General features: G+C 39.0%; 2 protein-coding genes across 2 annotated transcripts; one reads left to right on the top strand and one right to left on the bottom strand.

Moving 5' to 3' along the window:
• Positions 1-548: 548 nt before the first annotated feature.
• On the bottom strand, positions 549-1655 carry gpr25 (G protein-coupled receptor 25). Its single transcript, XM_030778319.1, has one exon. It carries the CDS (start codon positions 1653-1655, stop codon positions 549-551), a length of 1107 nt encoding a protein of 368 aa, XP_030634179.1.
• Positions 1656-19305: 17650 nt separating this feature from the next.
• Positions 19306-22495, top strand: olfml3b (olfactomedin-like 3b). Its single transcript, XM_030778635.1, has 3 exons — positions 19306-19410; positions 20444-20729; positions 21711-22495. The coding sequence occupies exons 1-3, from the start codon at positions 19306-19308 to the stop codon at positions 22493-22495; spliced, it is 1176 nt and encodes a 391-aa protein (XP_030634495.1).
• The last annotated feature ends 1075 nt before the right edge of the window (positions 22496-23570 follow it).

A 23570-nucleotide genomic window follows, 5' to 3' on the forward strand; every position in this document is an offset into this window, starting at 1 on the left:
TTCTTGGTATCTCCAAATTGAGATTTTGGCACATACATTTATTTTTGAATTTGAGTCAAAGCTACAACATAAGATTGTATGTTTTCCACTCTAGAAGATGTGCGCAATTCCTAAGTAGCTAAAATGTAGAACTAATAACAAAAATTCAATAGTGATGTATTGATAGTAAGTTGCCAAGAGTGAAAAGAGACACAATTTATGGTAAAATGAAAAGATAAAACAAAGACAGCATAAAAATGTTAACATCAGGATGCAGTCTACTTGGGTACTTCTTACAACAGTTATTTACAATTTTACTTCAACCAAGCAAGTAAAAAATTCCTATCTTATAAGTAAATCTTTAATGATGGCCATTGTTCATAACAACCTCAAATGCTTCATACTAATTCACAGAGCATGCCACAATAATGCTGATGCTATTGTATGTACATCAAAATTAAGCTTAATGCATAAAATAAAAAAAGTTGATCTCACCTAATGTCACTTTTACATCAACAAAACACCCTTACTGTCTTTAGTCAGACTCTTTTTAATGAATCAGGCTGAGGTTAAGTCTTCAGGTTGACTGAGTGGAGTCGGCTTCGAGTTGTGGTTCCAGAGAGGCTTTCTGAGGTACCATTGGAAAGAGAATTTGAAGAGATGTAGCTTTCGGTTACCCCACCCCGACCCAAAAAGAAAAGACACAGATTTCTAGCTCTTCGCCTGAAGTGATGGTCCAGGAGTAGGTATATGACTGGATTCACACAGCTATTGAGAAATGCCAGGCAAGAGGAGAGAATGAGACCATTGCTTAAAACGATTTTGTTCTCCATGTTTATCTCTGTTTTGAAAATCTCAGAGATCACCCAGATACATTTGAACACGTTGAAGGGAAGCCAGGATACCACAAAGGCTGTAATGATGGTGAAGACGATTTTGACTGAGTGGCGGTGTCGGGCTTCAGCACGGCCATTGCTGGTGACTTTGCAGTGGTGGCGTAATTGAGCAAGGATGGAACCATAACAGAATAATATAATGAACACAGGCAGCATGAAGGTCAGCACTATAGTGAGCAGACAGACCGCCTGGAAGAGAACTGACTCCATGTCTTCTTGACATCTGTCAGCTTCATCTTGAGAGATCACCTTTCGGAACACCAGTGAGGGGATGCCCAGAACCAAAGAGGTCAACCAAACAAGGACACAGGTGAGCTTCATACACTGATTGCTGCGGAGGAATCGAGAGTCCATGAGGCGCACCACTGCTAGGTAGCGGTCGATGCTCATGCAAGTGAGGAAAAAGATGTTGGAAAAACGATTGACTGCGATGATGTAGCTGCTGATTTTACACAAGGGATCCCCAAAAGGCCAGAGGTGATGCTGACCAGCTGAGACGGCCCATAGAGGCAGTGTGAGTACAAACACAAGGTCTGCAACAGCAAGATTCAAAACGAATGTGTCCACCAGTCTTGCACTCCTCTTTCTTTTGCTGGCCATAACAACAATCACAAAGAAGTTCCCAAAGACTCCAACGAAAAACATGAGAAAATACAATGCCGGGAGATAGATGTGTGACCAGGGAAGGTGTGAAGGAGAAGAAGAGGAAGAAGTTTCCTCATAATCGTGAGTGTAATTCTCGTCATAGTCATAGTACGGTTCCAGCGTTACAGAAGCCATTGCTTGATTCAGTTGGGCTGTCTCTGGGCTGCTTACTCTCTGTCTGCACAACTGAGTGCCAAAACACAGAGAAGCCACTATATGTCACATGTTTGAAAACCACAAACTGCAAACCAATGTTCTGTTTTTGTTGAGCTGCAATCATCTCTCTCTCTCTCTCTCTCTCTCTCTCTCTCTCTTTTCAGTTCTTTATTCTTTTTTCAGCTCTACTTTGCTACACCAGGCCAGGAGGGAAATAATTTTTCCTTTCCCACCACAAAACTCTTAAAGTCTAAACTTTGCTAATTTTAAGTATATTACCGTAAGAGCTATTTATGAAGAGCAAATGTTGAATTGAGCAAAGGCTGCCACATCAATATGCAGTGTTGACTTGAATCAACACATCCTTTCACATTTGTTTTTAAAATCAGTTGTGGAAATAACTTAGGCCAACTCACTCGCTATAGAAAATTTGATAAGGAGTCTAGACTAAACGTGCAGGTCTACTTTACTGCAAATTTGCTTGGGGCAAATGGCATGTAAACAACTTCCATTTTGAGAGAAAATACAACACTGGAGGTATTAAAGTAATGACAAAATGGATGATCCATGTAGTCTTCCTGGGCATGGACTAGGCTATATCATTGTGTAAAAATATGCAACCATTGTATTTTATGAGAAAACAACCAAATGTGACTATTAGATTGTTGTTTAGGTTTGGGCACTGAACATGTGAACCACAGTTTCATCATCTTGAACTTAACAATTTAGAAATGACTAGAATTTCTCCGTTTGAAAAATAACTGTGCGGCTCAAGTTGTGATGTAAATGACCAAAGATTATGTCAACAATTACTGACACCTTTACAAATCTATAAAAGGCAAATAAATAAATTAATGAATAAATAAATAAATAAATAAACAAACAAACCCACATTCTGACTTCAATATGCCTATTTCCCATACTGCTTCAATCCAGTGGGGAATATTTCACGATTTTACAAAAAATGTTTTGCTATTAATGTAGGGCATTCTGCACAGTGTTGAAAACCGATTTTTTTAAACAATTGATCCATCACTCAGTAAACTAATCTAGCACTGATGCATCAAAAAAGTCTTTGTATTGTACAAGTATCAATGTCTTGTTCCAGATTTAAACAATCACGTCTGATTCTCTGAAAACTATTGTAACTTTTCTCCACAACATTGCAAAAGTTATTTCATTCCTGGAGTAGAATAGTAAATAAAAGTAGTAAAACACTGTAGTGATTAATACATGTAAAATGGGTGAGCATTAAATTACAGATGTTTCCTTTGGTTTAAGAATATATGTATTAGGAAATAATTTACACTTCTTTTAATAATATGCATACTTTTAGCACATAAACGTATGTTCATCGAAGTAGTTTTCCAGAATGCACTCAAGAGAGAATGAATAATAGAAAAACAACAGATGAACTGCACAAAGGGTTTTACACTAGTCTGACATTTTCATATATTTGCAAATGATTTTTATTTAATCTCAGTGAGAGCTCTCCCCCTCTTGTCAAGACATTTCAGTCCAATTGTTATGTTAAAATGTTGTTATTAATGAACATTAACAACACAAAATTTCAAATAAAATACTTTAAACTTGAAGAAAACTCAGGAATCACCTTTGCCATCAATCATGTCAGTCAGTCTTTTGAATCAGCCCATCCGATTTCTGTCAGTTTCCTTGAGGAGAGTTGTTGGGTTACAATTTTCACGTCAGAATTTCCATTGGATTTAATTTGAAGCTGTGCAGTGTTTCCCAAAAACTTAAAAAGAGCAGCCCATCGCATTCTACTGTTCTGCAGTGTAGCTTTGCACTAGGGTTTTGAGTAATCGTTATATTGAAAGGTCAAAATTCATGCCAGTTTCTGTTCTCATGTAGAGTGCAGGAGGGAATCATAAATTGTTTTGTCCAAATGAACGCACCAGTTGAAACTTCAAACGGCACCTCTGAAGAAAACTTTCTTCAGTTCAGTCAATTCAATTAAGACCATCTCATGGTCAAAAAACTGTCCTGTTTTCAGACTGTTTTTACCACCTTTGCTTCAACTTCCTCACACCGAGGTGATCAGTCCAGACATAGGGAACTGAATCTTTTTTAATCTTTCTTTCTTTTTTTTTTTTTTAAACAAAAGAGCCTTGAGTTTGGTTCTTATCAAGACAATCATAAATGAAATAACCCACAGAGGATTAAGCAACATGTTTTCCAGTTTTATCAGCTATTGAACTAAAGTATATAGGTATATACATTTACACGTATTTATGTGTGTATTCATATTTATTACAAGTCATGTACTTTGATATATGTATCAGGGCGCAATGTGCTTGACCTGCCTTGATTTACTTTAATCAAAGAATTCTCAGCAGCATACACACCAAAAACCCCCCCGAAGAGTTGTTGCCATCTTGCTCACTTCCTGTCACCTCTGGCCAACAATGCTCTGCACTCAAAGTCTCTAAATCCAGGGCACAAATCACAATGTTTCAAGCGGCAGAATTGCATGATATTACAAGCTGCAAAGTTCACAAACCATCTGACTAAAAATAACAACAACATCATATTAGCTTCATCTGCAGTATATGTTTATGACAATGTTACAAATATTGACAAAATTCATTGATCAAACCTATGTGTGGTTTTATTGCTGAAATATAATTGTTTACTTCAAAATCATCATGAAAACTTAATACCTAAATTCACTTAAGCCAGTTTTTCCTAACTTATCTTCTATTATATTTGCATAAACATAACATGTTTTCAAGAAAAGTTAAGAAATAAGGGTCAGGTTGTGTACCACATCTTTAGCACATCTTCCACTCTAAAGGCACAACTTGGCACAGACATTGATTACAAAGTAAAATATTTATGAGTCACGAGATTTTTCCATAAGTATTGCATTCTATGTGTCTGTTCTTATGGCCTAACATCTCTCGCTGAAACAGACTTTTTTTCCTCTTAAAGGAAAAAAGATCAAAATATTCATTTTTCGGGTAAGCACTCTGAAATCACATTCAGAAGTACACTTCCACCAAATAATGCATAGCATGATTGCATTTAATGGATGGTAAGCATTAAAATCAACTTCCTTGAGCAGATTCTAATTGGCTAAGCCTGAGCGTAGCTGTCCACAGGAATGAGACTGTGAGAAGTTTAGAGTTTATGTGTGGAAAAGAGTTGTTTCTCTTTGCTGGATTTAGAGATTAGATTTTTATATTTGTCTGGAATGACTCCTTTCCTACAACAACATCACTTTCTTTGATCTTTTTGTTTTTTTTATGTGAGATAAGACCAGGCAAGATAGGACCTGAATAACATGAGAAGATGTTTATTACCTTCTGAATTTGATATGGACAAATAAAGATAAAAAAAGGAATAAATAAAAATTAATTGAGATGACTGCCTTTTATCCTGTGACCTAACTCAAAAAACCTATGTGAAAGCTTATGGTAACTGTCATGTTGAACTGTTGAGTTGTCATGGTAGCTGTTATGTTGAACTATTTCAAAGCTTTGAACTTTTGCCTCCCAAATGGACTGGCACAGGTGATTTGGTCCCCCTGTGATCCTAATAAGTAATGGTACTAATGTTAATAATGGAAGTAATGCTCTCATTGTAACCAACCAGCCAAAAAATGTTGATGAGATTTGGCTGACTGACTGATTGACTGACTGATTGATTTGTTTCACTGAATTAAATGCACTTCTGGTTATTCAATTTTGAATATTCATATTTTAAAACTTATGAGATGTGGCTCATTTGAGTCACAAATAGTAGATTCAGAATTCTGAAATGAGGATAACCCTGGTGACTAGTGGTTGAATCTATAGGCTCATCCTATCAGACATCTAAGAATCAAGGAAATGCGAAAGTTTTCTTGTGATGATAGTATGACAGCAGAATACATGACTACTTTATTTTTTAATTTAATGAAAAACTTGACTAAACTCTTCTTACAGTCATAATAATGAATAGTAATGTGTTGATCCTGAGAGAAAATCAGACTAGCAGACAATTCCCTTAGGACATGTCAGAAAAAAGGGACATTTGGTAAGCAAATAGATTGCTTGGTTGTCAACATGAGAAAAAATAAAGCAATCAAATTGAATTTCAAGGCAGCAACTGCTTTACATTATTCACAAAGACAATCACACTATATTTAGTTTCTTGACTGAAACCCTGTGGGTGATAAGTGGGCTACTTCACGAGTTCACATAGCTGACATGATGAAAAACACAGTTCATCACAACAAGTTTATTTTTTTCTCTGCAGACACCACAGAGAGAGCAGACTGTGCATGAAAGGCAAAGACCAACCGAAATGCTACACATCTGCCACCCTTGTTGCCTTGCAAGATGATATGACCTCATTCAGGAAACTAGGAGAGGCCGTTCACTGCAAACAATCATAGCAGATATTAGCTAAAAAAAAAATACCTCGGTCATACATCACTAGAAATGCCATATACACATATAATTTACAAATCAGTCTAGTTCAAGGATATCATTCCAAATCCACTTGTTACAGAGACAAAAAAATGCTTTTGACAATGTATACACATGTTCAGAGTGGAAATGAGAGTTCTAAATAGACTCTACAGTTAAGGCCAAATAGGGCTTTGGATGCAGGTTTACAATCTTGATGCTGAATACCATATACACCAAATATCATTATAACATGCCAATGGATGAAAAAAGTGTTCTAACAGATAAGGAGGGGGCAGCTCCATTATTTGGAAGCTATCTTTCTTATAGTATTGCTGAAATAATGTTTGTTGGGAGTTTTTATTCCCTCCCCAATGTGTCGGTCCTCCAAAATGATGAACTAGCTTTCGCTTTGCTCCAGTGTTATCTCCATGTACTCTGTTAATGATGGGTGGAAATGTGCAGGTGTTCTGCTATATCAAATTCATGTTTCAAAGATGCACCCAAAAACATTAATGAGACTATGAAACAGTCATCAACTCAAATCAACTAAAACTGAATTCACTTTTTAATTATTCTTTTTAGAGAGAAGTACAAGTGCATGCTCTTTTCATTTGGTGTGTTTCAGCCATTTTTTAAACCATGTCGTACTTTCCTTGAAATTCAATCGCTGAATTTCACTTTAAATTTTTTTTTTTTTTTGGAGTGAATTTGGATAACAAATGCAAAATATTTTGAGTATGAAGATGGAAACAACTTGTGCATTAATTGTCTTCTATTTTTATAGCAGCCCTCATGGACTTATTTAATACACAAAATGATTGTATTCCACTCTGCTGGCAAGACAGTATGTCTCACACTTTGTGGACATTAGCTCCTAACATTATATAAGTTTAGTCTTACTTCACTGGATGGCTGACAGACCTCTAGTCCCTTCATGTTCAGGCCCTTTTTTTGTAAGAAATACATTACACGTGTCACTGTAAGTCAGCGAGATAACCAACATAGAATGAAATGAAAAAAATCAGATGTGATTTTAACAGGGATGCCTAATTACATCTCAGAAATGTTCTCACCATCTTCACCAGAGAGAATGTACCATTGACTTCATATACAGGGGTTGGACAAAATAATGGAAACACCTTGTTAAATAACAGTTTTATGATTTAATATCTAGTTGGTCCTCCTTTGGCAGCAATAATTGCTTCAATACGTTGAGGAATAGATTCATGCAACTTTTGGTCAATGGCTAAGGGAATTTTAATCCATTCCTAAAGCAAAATCTGGTCCAGCTCTTTTAGAGATGATGGTGGAGGGAAGTGGCTCTTTACTTGCTGCTCCAAAATATACCAGTGACACAATGCATTTTAGTGCTCTGCAGTCACGTTCACAGAGTTTTGGCTTCCCAGAACTAGTTTTCCATAGTTTCTGGTATGCCATTATGACTTTAGAAACAGTTCCTCTTGATACGTTATGCAACTCAGCAGTTTTTGTTACTGAAAGAAAAATCTTGGGTAATACATAAAGCACAGGATGTCTGCAGTGCATATACATAAGATTTACATATCACTGGGAATAGTATTTACGTCTAAACGTCAGCAAATTTATATGTCTTGAAATACCACGTTTCCGTTATTTTGTCCAAGCCTTGTATATTGCTGCAACTGTGTGCTTTTTGAGAGAGATCATTCTGAATAATTCTAAGCAAAGAGTTCAGTTCAATATAGGTGTTCTACTTTTGTTACAGTCAAATATGACATCCTGTGAACTTCCTCAGAAGACAGGCAATTTACTCCTGACCATATATTGTATCGTAAGTGTTTGCATTATAGCATGTCACCAACCACTCAGCGGTTCTGGGAGCCAACACTGATCTGTGGCTCTTGAGTAAGCACATTGTATGACTCATTGCAAAACAACTGCGCTGCTACCGCTGCAGTTTGAAAATCTTTCATTTTTTTTTTTTTTTTGACTGACAGGAAATTCCCATCATGTTGTTGTGTGCACATAGACCATAAAAGATATTACATGTCCCTACTAATAGCTGAAAGCAGCTGTTTTTTTGGTGAAGTTGTTTATGGATTGGGTTATTGTTAAAATAAAGACTTTGTTAAGTCTCAGTTGAGAGATCTGGTTCAGGGGTTATCACCTTCTTTCTTGAGGTGATAAATAGCAAAGCTATTTGATAACATGACAGGGGGCTCAGTAGATAATCTTCTCCAGGGGAATTTTCTGACACGAACTTCAAGCACATATCTAACATGTCTGAAAAGGCCTTGGGCTGTGTAAATTGTTATTTTTTTAATTGTGCAACTAAAGAAAAATGGATCAATCTAATATGCACTTAACACTTGCTTTATACTCATTGGCCTTATATGCCGTACTCTATAGGCTGAACATACTTCATGTCTACTCAGTCTGAAATCTTAGTTGATTGTTAGAGGGTGACAAGGAGTCGCTGAAATGTCAATATCTTGCATATCCTCTGCATGAGAACGTTTTAATTTAATCGTCTTGCTCTACATCAGAATAACAGTACAAACAATATCAAAAGAATATCAAAAGTTAACAGCTCTCACCCTAATCACCAAATATGCACACAGGTGTGAGCCACAGACATAAAGCATGTACTCTGTTTCAAGGCTTCATTGTGCTAAAGATGACCTCGCTATAAATACACCATGTGTTAACAGGAAAAAAAAATCAAACACCACAGCTGAAAGCTATTAAATTTACCACTGCTCACCTATTCACCAAAAAACCCCCAAAAGTTTGTTTGAACTTTTAGCCGTATAAATGAGGTGTCAAAATGTAAACCAGTCTTTGGATGTGAAAGTTTTGCCTGGTGGAGTGTGAATAGTAAGACAGACATAGGAAATTGATGCAAATATTGTTGACATCCTTCCTCATTTATCTTCACCAGATAAGATGACTTATCAGATAAGTCATCTTGCAGCGCTTACACATATCCTTCAATGAGGAAATGTCTAATAACCTATGGTTAAAAGAAAGAAGGTCAAAGTGACCTATCAGTTTTGTAATCTTGTCAGAGGGCTGAGGTAGCCTTGAATCACATGTACTTTTTGATGACAAAAGGGTTCTTGGTTAAAAACTCAAGACAATGGAAGCATCAGTGACTAGTTGCGCTAATTGTGGTCATTGGCCCCCCTATGCATAAGCATCTTTTTAGTGATCTGACTCTAAATCTTGACAACTGCATCATGTCTCAAAACTCTACAGCTAAAAATCTTAGTGTGATTTTTGACTCTAGTCTCTCAGGGGTCACTCAGATCAAAAACACTACCAAAACTCCACAATATCACTAAAATTAGGCCCATCTTAAGTATGGCTAATGCAGAAACTATTGTTCATACATTCATCACGTCTTGCCTGGATTACTGTCATGTTCTGTACTCTGGTCTGCCTCTTGTACCAGAAGTCTTCAGCTGGTCCAGAATGCTGCTGCAAGAATCCTGACCAGAATGAGGAAGTTTGACCACATTACACCTGTCCTGGCTTCTCTTCATTGGCTCCCAATTCATACCAGGGCAAATTTCAAGGTCCTGTTATTGACATATAAAATATGACATATAAAATATAAAAATTTAAGATTTAATTGCACCCAATAACCCTCCTTGCACCCTGTGCTCTCAAGGTGCTGGACTCTTAGGTGTTCCAGTTAAAAAGAAGTCCACTGGCCACCGAGCCTTTTCCAACGCTCTCCCTTCCTCTGGAATGCTCTGCCTGCAGAAATTAGGGAGTCAAACTCCCTTGATACTTCTAAAACCAAATTTAAGACTTATCTGTTTTCATTAACTTATGAATAATATAATTTTGATTTGACCATTGAGGGAGGCTTAGTCTCTGCCTGTAGGCCCTCATGTCATAGTTTACTTTAGTCTCTGCCGGTTTAGATGGCTCCCACTATTTCTCTCTTCTTCTCTTTCCTCTCTCTGTCACAACTGTGTTGTTTTCTCTGCAACCAACCTGTTCTCCTCTGTTTGTGCGTGTGGTTGATGTCTATGTCTCGCTGCATGGATGTGGATCCCATCTTTAGGTCGGTGGCCCGTCTTGGTGCCCTGCTGTCCCTGGCCCTGCATGGCCCTGCTCCTCCTGCACCTTCCACAGCCATTGGCTTTGCTGCGTTAGTACATTTATACACTACATTTTTTCTTTGCTTTATTAAGTCCTGGTACCCCACCAATGCCCCCGACCATTTTCTGTGTGTGTGTGTGTGAGAGAGTGTGTGTGTGTCATATGCTTGAGTATGAACGCCTTGTTTGAGAATGGCTGTCCTCTACCCAGGTGTGCCCTGCCCCCCCCCCCCCCCCCACCCCCCGCTTCATCCCTCTCTGTCATCCTACTAGTCATCATCACCCCCCTCGTCCTGGCGGTTGCAGCGGCTTTGTGGCTGGTCATCATCACATGCTGCTGTGGCTGTGTCGCCTGCCTTGGTTGAGGCCCCTGCTGGTTTTGTTGTCTTTATTTCGTCTAGCAGTGTGTTCTCTTTTGCATTTGTTGGTAACTGCTCACTGGGTCGACACCTATTGCACACCTGTCTGGCCATGAATGGGTCTCCTCTCTCTGTGGTCCTTCTCAAAATTTCTTCCATTTTTTCTCTAATACACCTGGGGTTTTTTGGGGAGTTTTTTCTTTCTTACCATGAGGATTAAGTTAGGGGGTGCCATCCAGTTTTGTTTGTTGTAAAGCTGTGGGCATGTGAAGCCCTTTGAAACTGTAAACAGTGATACTGAGCTTTAAATAAACTTGAACTTGAAACTTGAACCTCTAGATTTTTCACTTTGAAACTGACAACAGCAGGGCCTCCCAAGACAGTCTGTTTATCAGGAAAATCTCTAAACTATGCATTCATCAATTTGGCAGCATGTAGGGATGATGACAAAGAGCAAATCACCTCTATGTGGTGACAACACTGACAACACTCAGTGTTTCTTTACCCACATGCATTCAGAAAATCAAACCTTCATTGTTTGTCTGTGCTGCGTCTCTCATAACATGGCATGTCATAGAGATACAACAACAGGTATTGTAAAAAACAAAAGACAAAAAGAAAACAGGTTTGTAAAAAAGAAGACATGTTTAGTTGACAATACAATGGCTTGGGTTTATATCTTCCAGCTATTCTGTCAACAGATATTTCATTTTTACTATTTACCTCTCATTAGAAAATTACGTGGCATGTGTCGTCAACAGGGCTGTAGTACTCGAGTCGTTTTTTCTATTCTCTCAGACTTGTCCTGGACTTGTTGGTATTTGCACTCAGACTTGTCTCGGTCTCGGCCATTAGCAGTGGCGGATTTAGGCATGGGCGACATTGGCAGCCAGCCAGGGCGGCATCTTGCCGGGGGCGGCATGGGGCACTGGCCCAGAAAAGTTCGGAATGGTGACCAGTTTTCCATCGCTCATTTGCATATCATGTCACCGTGTGGGTCAACTAACCTTGTCGGAGTGGGCACCCTGATTCTAGTTTGTGAGCTAGGCGGGCTACTGCCTGGGAAGGTCTCCCACTCAGAAGTACATATATCTCAGAAGATATTTCACGCGTTACGTTATAACGTGAAAAGATTATTGTGATATCAAGATTTCATGTTTTAACAAGATAGTTTCACGTTATTACGTGATAACTTATATTGTTAGAACATGAAACATTTCAAGTTATAACAAGATCATTTATATTGTTAGGCTATAAGGTGAAACTCATGTTTGACTTAGGAAACTGTGTGTGCAGAATGGAGAAACAGAGGAATACATAATAACGAGAAACTATCTTGTTAAAACGTGAAAAACATCTTGTTATCACAATAAACTTTTCACGTTATAATGTGAAACTTCACGGTGTAATGTTATACTGGACCGTTTTCCTTTTTCTGGTGTGGCAGCAGTACGCTGCTGTAGTCCAGTGACGTAAGCAGAAATGTATTTTCAGATGGGCCTCGGCAAAAGTGAGTGGGCACAACTTTCACTCACAGTCCATCACTAACTAGCTTACACATTCTTTATAACCTACTGATGAACTGAATGACAGGTCAGACACCTCGTATCGCAACTGTAGCATACACAATAACCTAGCCAGTCCAATTCTTCCGTTCTTTGTTTGGACTGAAACAGAATTTGTAGCAAACCACAAAATACTGCCGCATTTTTATTCATCACACACACTTTGACCAGAAGTAGCATAAAACGCATGCCCTGTCACAACAAACATTAACATAATGCTGTCACAACACTAGCTGGGTTCCCATCCAACTATTTCATGCAAATTGACGTTTGAACTTCGCATAAAATCTTTTAAGTCGCATAAGAAGTTTATTTGCTAGAAAAAGGTGATTAGCATAGGGTGACATGATCCTGGTTGATGGAAACTGGTTCAATTGCAACAAAACAAGTAGATCTAAAGGGGGTTTGCTGCGATTTTACATGTATTTCCGTTTAAGTTCTCCTAGACAAGTTTTAAACCCACAGCTGTTTACAACTCTTTCCGAACAGACATTTCTGCAGCTGAATTTTCATGAATGCACTTAAAATGTGCGAAATATGGAAAACCAGCTGCTATCTCCCACTAAAGGTTTAGGTTTGGATCTATGAAGTCAAAACCAAACTTGTTAATTGGCTAATACAGACGTCAGTCAAGCCCATCAAGCATTATCAACAAACAATAATGTGTTCTTTTCTAGTATTAAATTAAATAATGCCATCCTAACTTGGGGGGCCTGTGCATCTTCTGGGTGGGCCTAGGCCCATCAGGCCTGTCGTTTGGCTATGTGCCTGACTCTCTCATTTGGACTCAGTTTTAACTTGGACTCAAACCTCTTTGGACTCAGTCTTAACTTGGACTTGAACCTCTTTGGACTTGGTCTTGACTCAGTCTCGACTAGTCCTGGTATTGGACTTGTCTTGGACTCGACAAAGATTGACTACAGCTCTGGTTGTCAACAATGGTGTCCGTTGTCATGAGCTCAGAATATTTGAAGGATGGTACTGCTACACACTAAACCATGTGGTATGCAAATGGCAAGTAGTGGATATTTGTGACTATATATTCAGTGGCTGAGACTTGTTTTCTTTTTTCGTTTTTTTTTTTTTTAAACGTTATTCATTTTTATGTTATACATTGTTGCTGGTGATAGGCCAAGTAAAATTCCCACCATACAAGAAAAGCTGGAAAAGGACAATTTATTAATAATTACTCAGTAATGTAGATAAAAGGATTGTTAGAACACTTTTTAAGTTCCATTTTTGGCCACAAGCTGAAACCTCTCTGTTTCATTTTTCTGAATTAGCAGTCTTCATTTTGCTGACACACACGTTGTCACATTATCCTACCAACTCACACAGCTACATTTTTAAAAATACGTTTATTGTTTTTTTTATATCTCAACAAAAGTGGTACTATACATACAAAAAATCAGCAACAATATAATATAAAGGAGTGAAATCAGACATCACTTGGCAGCGAGAAAACAAGCTAGTCATACTTTAAGCATGAGAAGAAAGAAAGATGATATCGAGTACATTGTAACGTGAGGGTGCACAGAGTCCTACACACCAGCCATATGTTATATACTTTGGCCAAGTATTGGTTTCAGAAAGTTCACACAGTTCTATTAGCTGAGAATGGGTCCCCAAAGTCTGAAGAAAATAAATGAGCTTTATTGTCAAACATTTATTTGTCCCTGGTTTGTTTGATTAACTTTTTTCATGTTATGTTATGAAAAGTTTTATGACGTACATGATTTATTCATGGAACACAATCTTGCCCATTCAGTTTAACTATTTGTATTTGATTGAGCAAGAGTTGTCACCTGTTCCTGTTGCCCAGTTGCCTGGGGGGCAGGGCATATGGGAGAGCAGGATGTTGGAAGTGCAAGGAGAATGAGACTGGGGACTACAAGGCTTAGTTTTGAGGAAAAATAAATGTTAAAAAAAAAAAAAAAAAAAAGTAAAAGTTTTAAATGTACTTTCAGAAGACATTGTAAGATATCGCTCTGTGTAAGTGGAAATAATTGTACTGAAATGTATCAGATTGACAGTGTTTTTAAGTATATTGTAAGGCAGTTCACAATAGATGAGTTTGTCCCCTCTCCTTCCCCTTACAAAATGTGTTGCTTGCGCTGAATGTAGAATGCTGATTGGTCAGGAGTGTGACATGATCGCGCATAATAGATGAATGAGATTCCACCAGAGAATTAAGGTTGAATGACAGTGCTCATGGCTCACCGCACGGACAGTACTGATTTGCTGTTCTGTGCCTGAGCTGGAGTGCACAACCCTCCATAACTGCCTTCACTGATGTATACGGCTGTATGTTCTGTACTCACCTGTCAAAGTTCAGTAAAGTTTATAAACGGAAGATTTCTTGTCGGGCGAAGTGATTTCCACCCATGCCATCCAGACAAGTCACCTAACTCACTTTAAAAGGTCCAAGCACAACAGTATTAGGTCTACCTGAATATCTGTTAGTGCAGAAGTTAATAGTTTATTAGCCAGTGCCTGTGGAAACACGAGCTGACTGCTGTTCTCTGAATCTCAGACTAGAAGAGAAACACCAGATAGTGCTCCAGGTGACTTGAATAAAAGCCCCTGTGCTCCACTGGCAGCATGGGATGATACAGGTACAGATAGCACTACAGATGATTGGAGATGCCTGTGAATTCCTTGGCAGTCCTTCTCCATGGGAGAAAGATTTCTCCCTAATCCTCTGATTTTCGCAACCCGTCTCGTTACAGTCTCCCCTCCATGCAGGTGTATGTACAATAATCTCAGGGCTGAGAAAAAATGTTATAAGTAACATTGTTAACACTGTGCTACATTACAGAGAAATACAAAACCGTAGTAATGAGCCTTTAAAATATAAATTTCACAAGTGCACACACAAAGCGAGCCACCTGTTAACGATAATGCTAACGGCAGAAGAATAAGGCCGTAATAGCCTATTACGAGAATAAAGTAGTAATTGAGAATAAAAGTCTTAATATTACGAGAGGAAAAAAATCATAATACTAACGGTTTGGTTGACTATTAGGGGGCAGCCCTACCAGGAACCCCAAGGATATGGAGAATGTCATCTGTACCTCTGGGAATACAGAGTGACCTGGGTAGAATGGAGTGAAAATGGCTTCTCCCACTGTCATCATAGATAGAATGACGGTGAGCAGACCCATCCAGGATACCTGGGGTGGTCAGGTGGATGGGTTTATGCATGAAGCCAGTGGTAGTCAGGTACATGAATGGTAAGGATAAAACTCTGATCCATCCCCTGAATCCAGAGTGGAGTTCAGGCTGCGCCTGGTGCTGCATAGACAAGCCTGCTCTCATAGCCTGTAGTTCTTCATGAAGGTTGGAAATGTACAGCTTTCATGTTCATAGTAAGAGACTGGTCTATTGAAATGATAGTCGGGGCAGCTGTCGTGTGTGTGAAAGTTGGCCCCTGATTTTTGGGGAAGGTGACATTGTGTTTGAATACAGGGTTCAAATCAGCGAAAAATCTCCTTAATCTTTCCATGTTGACAGTTGCCTCACTATAAGATGGAAAATCTTTATGTATCAGGCATGGTATTGTGCAGCATAAACCTCTAAACCCTCTTTTGGTGATGTAGGGTGCACATTTACCAAGTTTTGGAATGGGGTCGCCCCGGTATTGTACTTCACAAAGACATATCTCAACTTTTCAACAGTCTATTTGTAGTCCAAACAGACATCACCATGAAAAGAAGTCCAGTACACTGAGTCCCCACTTTGTCTAGTTGAAAGAATTGCTCTTTGACAAGTTGACACAAGCCCTTAACTAATACCAGACATGTGTTCCAGAATGTAAAACTGTCTTTGTCCTTCCTGTGTCTATGAAAAGGCAGCAGTAGATCCACTTTTAAATGAACGACTTCATTTACTGTGGTACATGTTTGCTGCTGGCTGGTAACATTACTCACTGGTCTGCACTGGAGTCAGGGCGCTGTGTATTTTTGCTCTTCCTCTGTTTAGTATAGGTGATCGGATACTTTTACCTCTTCCTTGTTGAACGTAATGTTCTCTTTTTATTTCATGCAGTTGCTTTGAATGTATACCAAATATACCCAGTGGGCAAGTTGTGGTGAGTGGTGAGATGTTATGTTAGCTCGCTAACTTGCTAGGTTTCATTATTTTTTTATTTTTTTTTAAAGTCCACTCACTAGCTCAAATGGGTATTCCACACTGCTACCACCACTTATGTGAGCACATACTCGATGAAGTCATCAGCACTACGAAGTTGATCATCGACCATTGGCCTAAGGAGCTGTGGTACCAGGTATACATGTGAGCTGCCTTATGCTCGAACATGATGTTCATTATGGACAATCCATGACTCACACAGAAGTCCAACAACAAAGCACCACTTGGGTTACCGTCAAGTAGGCCATTCCTCCTAATCACTCCCCTCTAAGTTTCTTCATCATTGCCAACTTGAGAGTTGAAGTCTCCCAGTAGAACTACAGAGTCCCCAGATGGTGTCTTCACTGGGACACTTTCCAGTGCCTCTAGGAAGGCTGGGTACTCCGAGCTGCTGCTTGGCACATACGCCATCATGACAGTTAGAAATTTCCCTCTTGCAACCCGAAGTCACAGTGAGACAACCCTCTCGTTCACCAGGACAAACTCCAACATAGCAGTGCACAGTCGGGGGCTAACAAGTAACTCCACACCAGCCTCTCACCCCGGGCAACGCCAAAGAGGGATAGAGTCCAGCTCTCATACAGAAGTTTGGATCCAGAGCCAAGGCTGTGTGTAGCAGTGAGCCTGAATATATCTAGTCAGTATCGTTCGACCTCCTGCACAATTTCTGGCTCCTTCCTCCCCAGAGACGTGGCATTCCGCGTACCAAAAACCAGTGTCTGTACCGTAGGTCCAGTCCGACAGGATCTTCGCCCCAATCCGCCACCCGTGTGGCATCGCACCCAGCACCCAGGTAATGCACCCAGGTAATGGGCCCACGAGAGGTCCCCATGGCAAGTCCCCTCCTCTCTCAGGCCTGGCTCCAGGAGGGGGCCCCAGTTTCCTGTTCCAGGCGAGGTACCTGTATTTTTGTGAGGACTGTTCATAAGGACTTTTGTGAATCGCTTTTTGTCTGGCCCCTCACCTGAGACCTCTCTGCCTTGGGTGACCCTACCAGGAGCTACGTGGTCCAGACAGTACAGCTCCCAGGATCACAGGGGCACACAAACCCCTCCACCATGATAAGGTTGCGATTCCGGGGGGGGGCCCGAATAAGTCCATATGTAAATTTTATAACGCTTACATTAAACTTTGGACCACATAACTTGGTATCAGTCACTTTCTCAATCTCCTCATAACCCTTCCTGGATCTCCATTGACCTCTTGTGAAGGGCATGTATGCTTTCTAGTGCTGTATGTTGTAATTTAACTGTCAAATTAGCACAGAAAACATACCACACCTCATGTGGTATTTTCATATTTACTGCCTTTCTTAGGTTTACTAAGGTTGGGTTCAGGTTACTTTCAAACAGCAGAAAAAATATAAAATAACAAGTAACTTGAATAAAATGAGGAAATCTGAAAAACTCTCTGCTCCATAAGATATTCTCTGGCACACCCCACACCTAATTTTAGAACGATCCATTTGTTTTGCCTTTCACCAAAATGTCAGCAGATGTTTACAATGACTTCAGTTCCTCCTCATCAGCCAGTTTATGGATCCATGTCTTCAGTTCCTTTCTCTTTGCTTCTAATCATCTCCATTGTCTTGGAGACTGTTCAGGCTACCATGACTGTTATTCTGCAGTGTCCATGTAATTAAACAATTCATGTTCTCCTTTCCACTGGCTTCCTGTCTGTCTAAGTGTGAGCCAAACAACTAATTCCTCCAACTGCTTTTTTTATGAGACACATCACAGAGATGCGTATATTGAGATGGCTCAGTGATTGTGGGATTAATGCTCGCAGTAATGGGATACAACAATGACATTTAAAAGGTGTTTTGGTATCAACATTGTGAGTGAACACAACATATGTTGTCAATTAATTTTATAATGGATTATGAATGTATTGTATGACTATTGGTTTCTAAAACTGATGATGTAAGAGTGACATCTTGTGTCCAAACATGGCCAAGCTGCTTTTGTGTACAAACGTACGCACGCACGCACACACACACACACGGAATGAGAGGGAGAGTTTTGGCTATTGGTTTAGGAGCCTAGTGAAATTCTGCACTGATGAGTTTAAGTGACATTAGATACAATCTCAGGGTTCAAGCCTTGAAAATGTACTACTGAACATTGGACAATGGACTAATTTGTGCCAGTGATGATCTAAATTTCTGTTATGACATTATGTTCAACTTTACTACTGTCATCATAAAATAACGTAAAATAAAGGAGAATACTGGGTTTTGCAGTTCAGTAAAAGTATTTCTAGTCTTTCTATCATATCTTTTTCTGAGTTTCTGTGTTTTTTTGCACTGTACAGAATTTACGTTGTCATTAAGCCTCATTGTACAGGAAGACTCTATCTCATGACATCTTGGTCTCCACTTGTAGATTTTGGCCAACTGGTCATCACCCACAAATTACACTTACTAATTACAAATTAAGCTAAATTACGCTTACTCCTTTAGCACTGCAGGGAGGTACTGGATCTTGTGATTGTAAGACTATATCTATTTTTACCATTCCCTGTTAGCCCTTTGTTTTTGAGCAATTTCTGTGGGTAAAACTATATGTGATTAATTTTTTTATCTAACTGTTCATGTAGTCAGGAAGGCTGGAGCTGAAAAATGGAGGGAGGATAGAGGAGAGTGAAACTGTGAATCAGGAAACATGGTGCTGTAATGCAAAATAAACAAATGAGCACATTTCTTATTGCCAGAATTTAAAAATGCCCTCATCAAAAAAAACTTTTACTAACATTTTATTTATCAGTGAGTAAATTACAATTCAACTATATATTTCTGGAAATCTGGAAATACATATTTCCAGAATGTTTCAGAAATTTGCTTTGTCCCTAAATTTATGTTGTCATTACTCAGAGTAGAAGTGAGGAGGAGTAGAGAGTTCTAGAGGAAAGAGAGGAAGGAGTACTTCCAGATGTGTTAAGCCCCTCCTGCCAAGCTTTTCAAAACATTCCAGCCAAGTTTAAGCTTTTTTTTCTCCTCTTCTCCTGTTCATGCACAGACACATTGAAACAGGATCTGATAGACTGTGTCCATGATGACAGCCCAACAGCTTCTTCTCCTGGTCTTTACGGGCCTGGTCAGTGCCCAGCAGCAAGCCCTTATGGATTACCTAGAACGGAGACTACTGGCCATTGAGGTAAAAGTTCCTGTCCTCCCAGCCAGACCCTGGCCTCCAGCACATGACCAAAAAGAATTTAGAATAAGTATCACAGGAATAGTGATATTCAGAATGATGAATGTGTTTTTTTTATATTCCAGAGAATGTGATTTCTGAATGTGTAAATGATTTATTAATCATTATTGCTCAGAATACAGAGCAAGTAGTTAAGCTGTTGTTAGCATGTGTTCAATCAGCTGCTTCTCTTCTGTAACCAAAAAAAAGTCTAGTTAACCAAGAAAATGTGGTACATCTGCAGTACCTGACTTGATTTAATTTCTGACAGACTGAAATGATTTCTCTTGCTTTTTTGTCCAAGTAAGACTCTTAGCAACTAATCCTTTTGTAGTTGTGCTGTAGCTCTACAGCGTTTCTCCTCTGGCTGCTACATCTAGGTCTCTGCAGAACACTTCCCTTCCTGTCCAATCACACAGCCCCATTTGCAATTTCACTCTTTCCCTTTTTGCCGTTTAGATATATCATCACGGAAAGTTTCTCTTTTTCTCCTTTTCATTCTGCTTAGTATGGACTTTTGTTTCGAGTCAGTTCATGGGCTTTTGCGTCACAACTCATTCCATGCAGTGAGTCACAGCTAAAAAAATAAAAGCCTCTGCTGATGTTCCTGCCAGGTTTTTATTCGTTTCCGTTATATATGATGCTGTTATAGTGCCAAAGTCTTAATGATTGCTGCAGCTGTCTGAAGATCAAACTTGTATTCTATGCTTGATCAAGATTTCTTGGCTCAGTGTAGGTTTATGATAGTTTGAAATGTTTCAAAGTAACTGTTATGTCAGGGCTTTTTGCTGACTGCAAATCATGTACTTTCACACAGTGGGAAACAGGCAACACAAGAGAAGATGTTTTGTTCCCTTTGTGTAATTAAACAATCAACTGACTACCCACAACAGTTGTAACTGGACTTTCATGCCATTGTAAACTCAATATTGAATCAAATAGACAAGTGAAAAACAAATAGTTTTACTCGAATTCCTGTTCCTTTTATCTGCTTTAGGACCGCATTTCCTTGTGGCATGAGCAGACTAGCCGCTATGCCTCTGAGTTGCGGGAGTTCAAACAGCAGATTGTGTCCCAGCTTGAAGGCCTGGACAAAAATAAAGAGGCCCTGCGGAGTGAATTGGAAACAGTGGGCACACGGGTGGACCGGGTGGAACGGGAGATGGACTACCTAGAGACCCAGAATGGAGCACAACCCTGTGTTGATGTGGATGACAAACTGGTGGAGCAGCAGGTAACAGTCATCAAGGAGAGGAACAAAGCCAAGTACTCCAAACTCACAGGTAAATAGACCTCATGCACACACAGAACAATCGTTTAGTACTGGGACACTGTTGTTGTATATAAAATAATAGTAAGATCTGTTGATCTTGACAAGTTTTCTCTATGGAAAATAAACTTGTACACAGCACTCTGAGGGTTAACATAGCCGGCAAATGGAACAATCTTGACTACTACTCTTTGTTATCATGTAAAGTTATTTTATAAAGTTAACAAAGTTATTCTCTTTATAAACATCAGATATACTGTTTACAAATGCTTATTTGTAAAAGTTAAGCTACAAATGTATTATAGATTAATCCAAATTCATTTTTAATTACTTATATTACAGCATTTTTCGTACGACTGTAATGTTTATAAAGTGTTTGTGAGTGATTTTTATTACTGTTTTAGTGTGTCTTGTTGCTAAAATCTAATCATGATTAACTTCAGTTATCATGAACTTTGGCAGGGTTGCATCATTGAATCATTTTTTAATTTCCTGGGTAATTAAACTAGAGTGCTGGGGGCAATGTCCTTTATTCAGACCTAATCAGGTTTGGAGTCTGAAATATGCAGTACTTCAGGGACAAATGCATACTAACGTGACTGCAATGACAAGGTGGTGGAAACACTCTAATGGATGGGGAAATGGGAAAAGAAGAACATGCTAATTAGATAAAAAAGCAAGCCAATTTCAAAAGTCACAACTTTCAGACATCACTTTTTAGACGCTGAGCACTCGCTTATGAAATATTTTGGGGCCTTCAGATGTTCTCTGGTTGTTTCAGCTAATAAATTATGCTAATGTAATTCTTATTTTCTTGACATTCAAAGCAAAGCAATTTTCTTTTTGATGGTGATTGGAGAAAAGGGATTCTGATGCATAAATAGATAGAACTGTGACCAGTATGATGCATGCACAAGATAAAAAGGGAAAGAAGTAAAAGATTAGTGTAATGCTGCATGACAGTTCTGTAATGTGGGCTATCTCTTATTCAAAGATTGCAAAGATATGATCTCCAGCATCAAAGCAATGAAGATACTCAAACGTGTTGGTGGCCCCAAGGGCATGTGGACCAAAGACTTGGGCAGTGGTTCAGGCAAGGCCTACGTCTTTAATGGCACAGGGGAGGACACGCTATATGAGTTTCGCTCTGTGCGTGATTTCACCACCTCCCAGGGGACCAGTGGGGCCACAGCCATTAAACTACCTCACTCCTGGAAAGGAATGGGCCATGCTGTCTACAACAATCACCTGTACTATGTAGAGAAAGGTGAGGAGCTAAAAGTAGTTAAGTTTGATCTACAAAAAGGTTCTGTGGTGGATAGCGCTGTGTTCCCTGCCGAAAACCAACTGCCGGTTTATGACCTGAATCCTGAGACCTACATCGACCTGGCTGTTGATGAAGAGGGTCTTTGGGCCATTTATGCTACACAGGAGAGTGAGAAGCATGTTTCACTTGCCAAGATAGATCCCAAAACTTTGGATATTGAGCAGATGTGGGACACACCATGCCTGAGGGAGAACGCTGAGGCAGCCTTCGTCATCTGTGGGACTGTGTATGTGGTTTACAACTCCAAACTGCCCAGTCGCTCTCGCATCCAGTGTGTCTTTGATGTGAGTGACATGGTAACCAATGACGATGTTCCAGTGGTCTACTTCCCCAAACGCTATGGCGCCCATTCAAGTCTCAAATATAGCCCCTTGGAGCAACTGCTTTATGCTTGGGATGATGGTTATCAGATCCTCTACAAGCTCCTCATGAAAAAGAAGCTGGAGGTTTAGAAAATGAACAAAAGAGAATATCATTCCAGTTTTCCAGTGCTTCACAGTCCAGTAGAAAGCATTCTAACTCTCCTCAAGATCTTGTATCACTAGAAACTAATGTGCAGATCCTTTTACCTTAAATGCCCATGAGTTTGGCCCCAAGTTTATTTCCAATGTTATGAATTTTGTGGAGAGCAGACCAGAGTGATGACAATGCAAATATATTTTCTAGTGATATATTATTAACAAATTAATTAACATTTTGCCTGGAGCAAAGAACATCAAAAAGTGCATTTTATTGTATGCTGGTTAATGATTAATTATAGACATTGTCCGCTCTTGCTGTTGTAACTGTAAGATAAGAAAATCTCTGAACATTTCCATTCTGTAAATTTTACTGCATTTATCTTACATTATTTCTTCACAATGTTGCCAGAGTTTTTCTGGTTTGTTCAACTAATGTCCATTACAGCAGAAGTAAAAAATAATTAAGAACCTTTGCTTGGGAGTGATATTGTACATCTACATATAGGTTATGACAATATTCGTTAACTTAACTAAAACTAAAATAATTGACGTCTTGACAACACAGTCCTTTACCATGGTCTATTCCCAAGCCTACAAATGATAAAATGTCTTCATTTTATTTATTACTTTTAAGATTTGCCATACATACAGGCTCAAGCATGTTCAAGTGATTTTGTCAGGTCCTATGATTCAAGCGATCATGGAGAATTCCTTTTATTATTTTACTGTTTTTTGATACTTTTTCTAATAATTTTAAAAAGATCACTCAGAGGAAGTTACACTCAAGTTAGAAGGGCAAACTTTAATGACACAAGGGGATGCTCTGAAATAGTAACAATAAAATGCAAATACAAATTTCCAATATAAAAGTGAAAAGTTGATCTTAACTGCCTGAAAAATGGTGTTTTGCTCAAAAACAGTATAATTCACATTGACTAGTACGGAAGGGTTCCAGCCAAGCCAATCACCAGAGCCTATAACATTAACATCTGTGTATAGTCTAGATCATATAATTAGTATTACTTTACAAAACAGAAAAAAAGAAAATAACAAGGATTTATTCGTT

Source organism: Chanos chanos, chromosome 6 (assembly GCF_902362185.1).
Source record: "Chanos chanos chromosome 6, fChaCha1.1, whole genome shotgun sequence".
NCBI classification, from domain to species: Eukaryota; Metazoa; Chordata; class Actinopteri; order Gonorynchiformes; family Chanidae; genus Chanos; species Chanos chanos.

Bases quoted from the DNA above. Each gene is read 5' to 3' on its own strand.
- olfml3b (XM_030778635.1), top strand. From the start codon at position 19,306: ATGATGACAGCCCAACAGCTTCTTCTCCTGGTCTTTACGGGCCTGGTC. The intron at 19,411-20,443 runs GTAAAAGTTCCT...TATCTGCTTTAG, and splicing joins GGAGACTACTGGCCATTGAG to GACCGCATTTCCTTGTGGCA. The intron at 20,730-21,710 runs GTAAATAGACCT...TCTTATTCAAAG, and splicing joins CAAGTACTCCAAACTCACAG to ATTGCAAAGATATGATCTCC.
- gpr25 (XM_030778319.1), bottom strand. From the start codon at position 1,655: ATGGCTTCTGTAACGCTGGAACCGTACTATGACTATGACGAGAATTAC.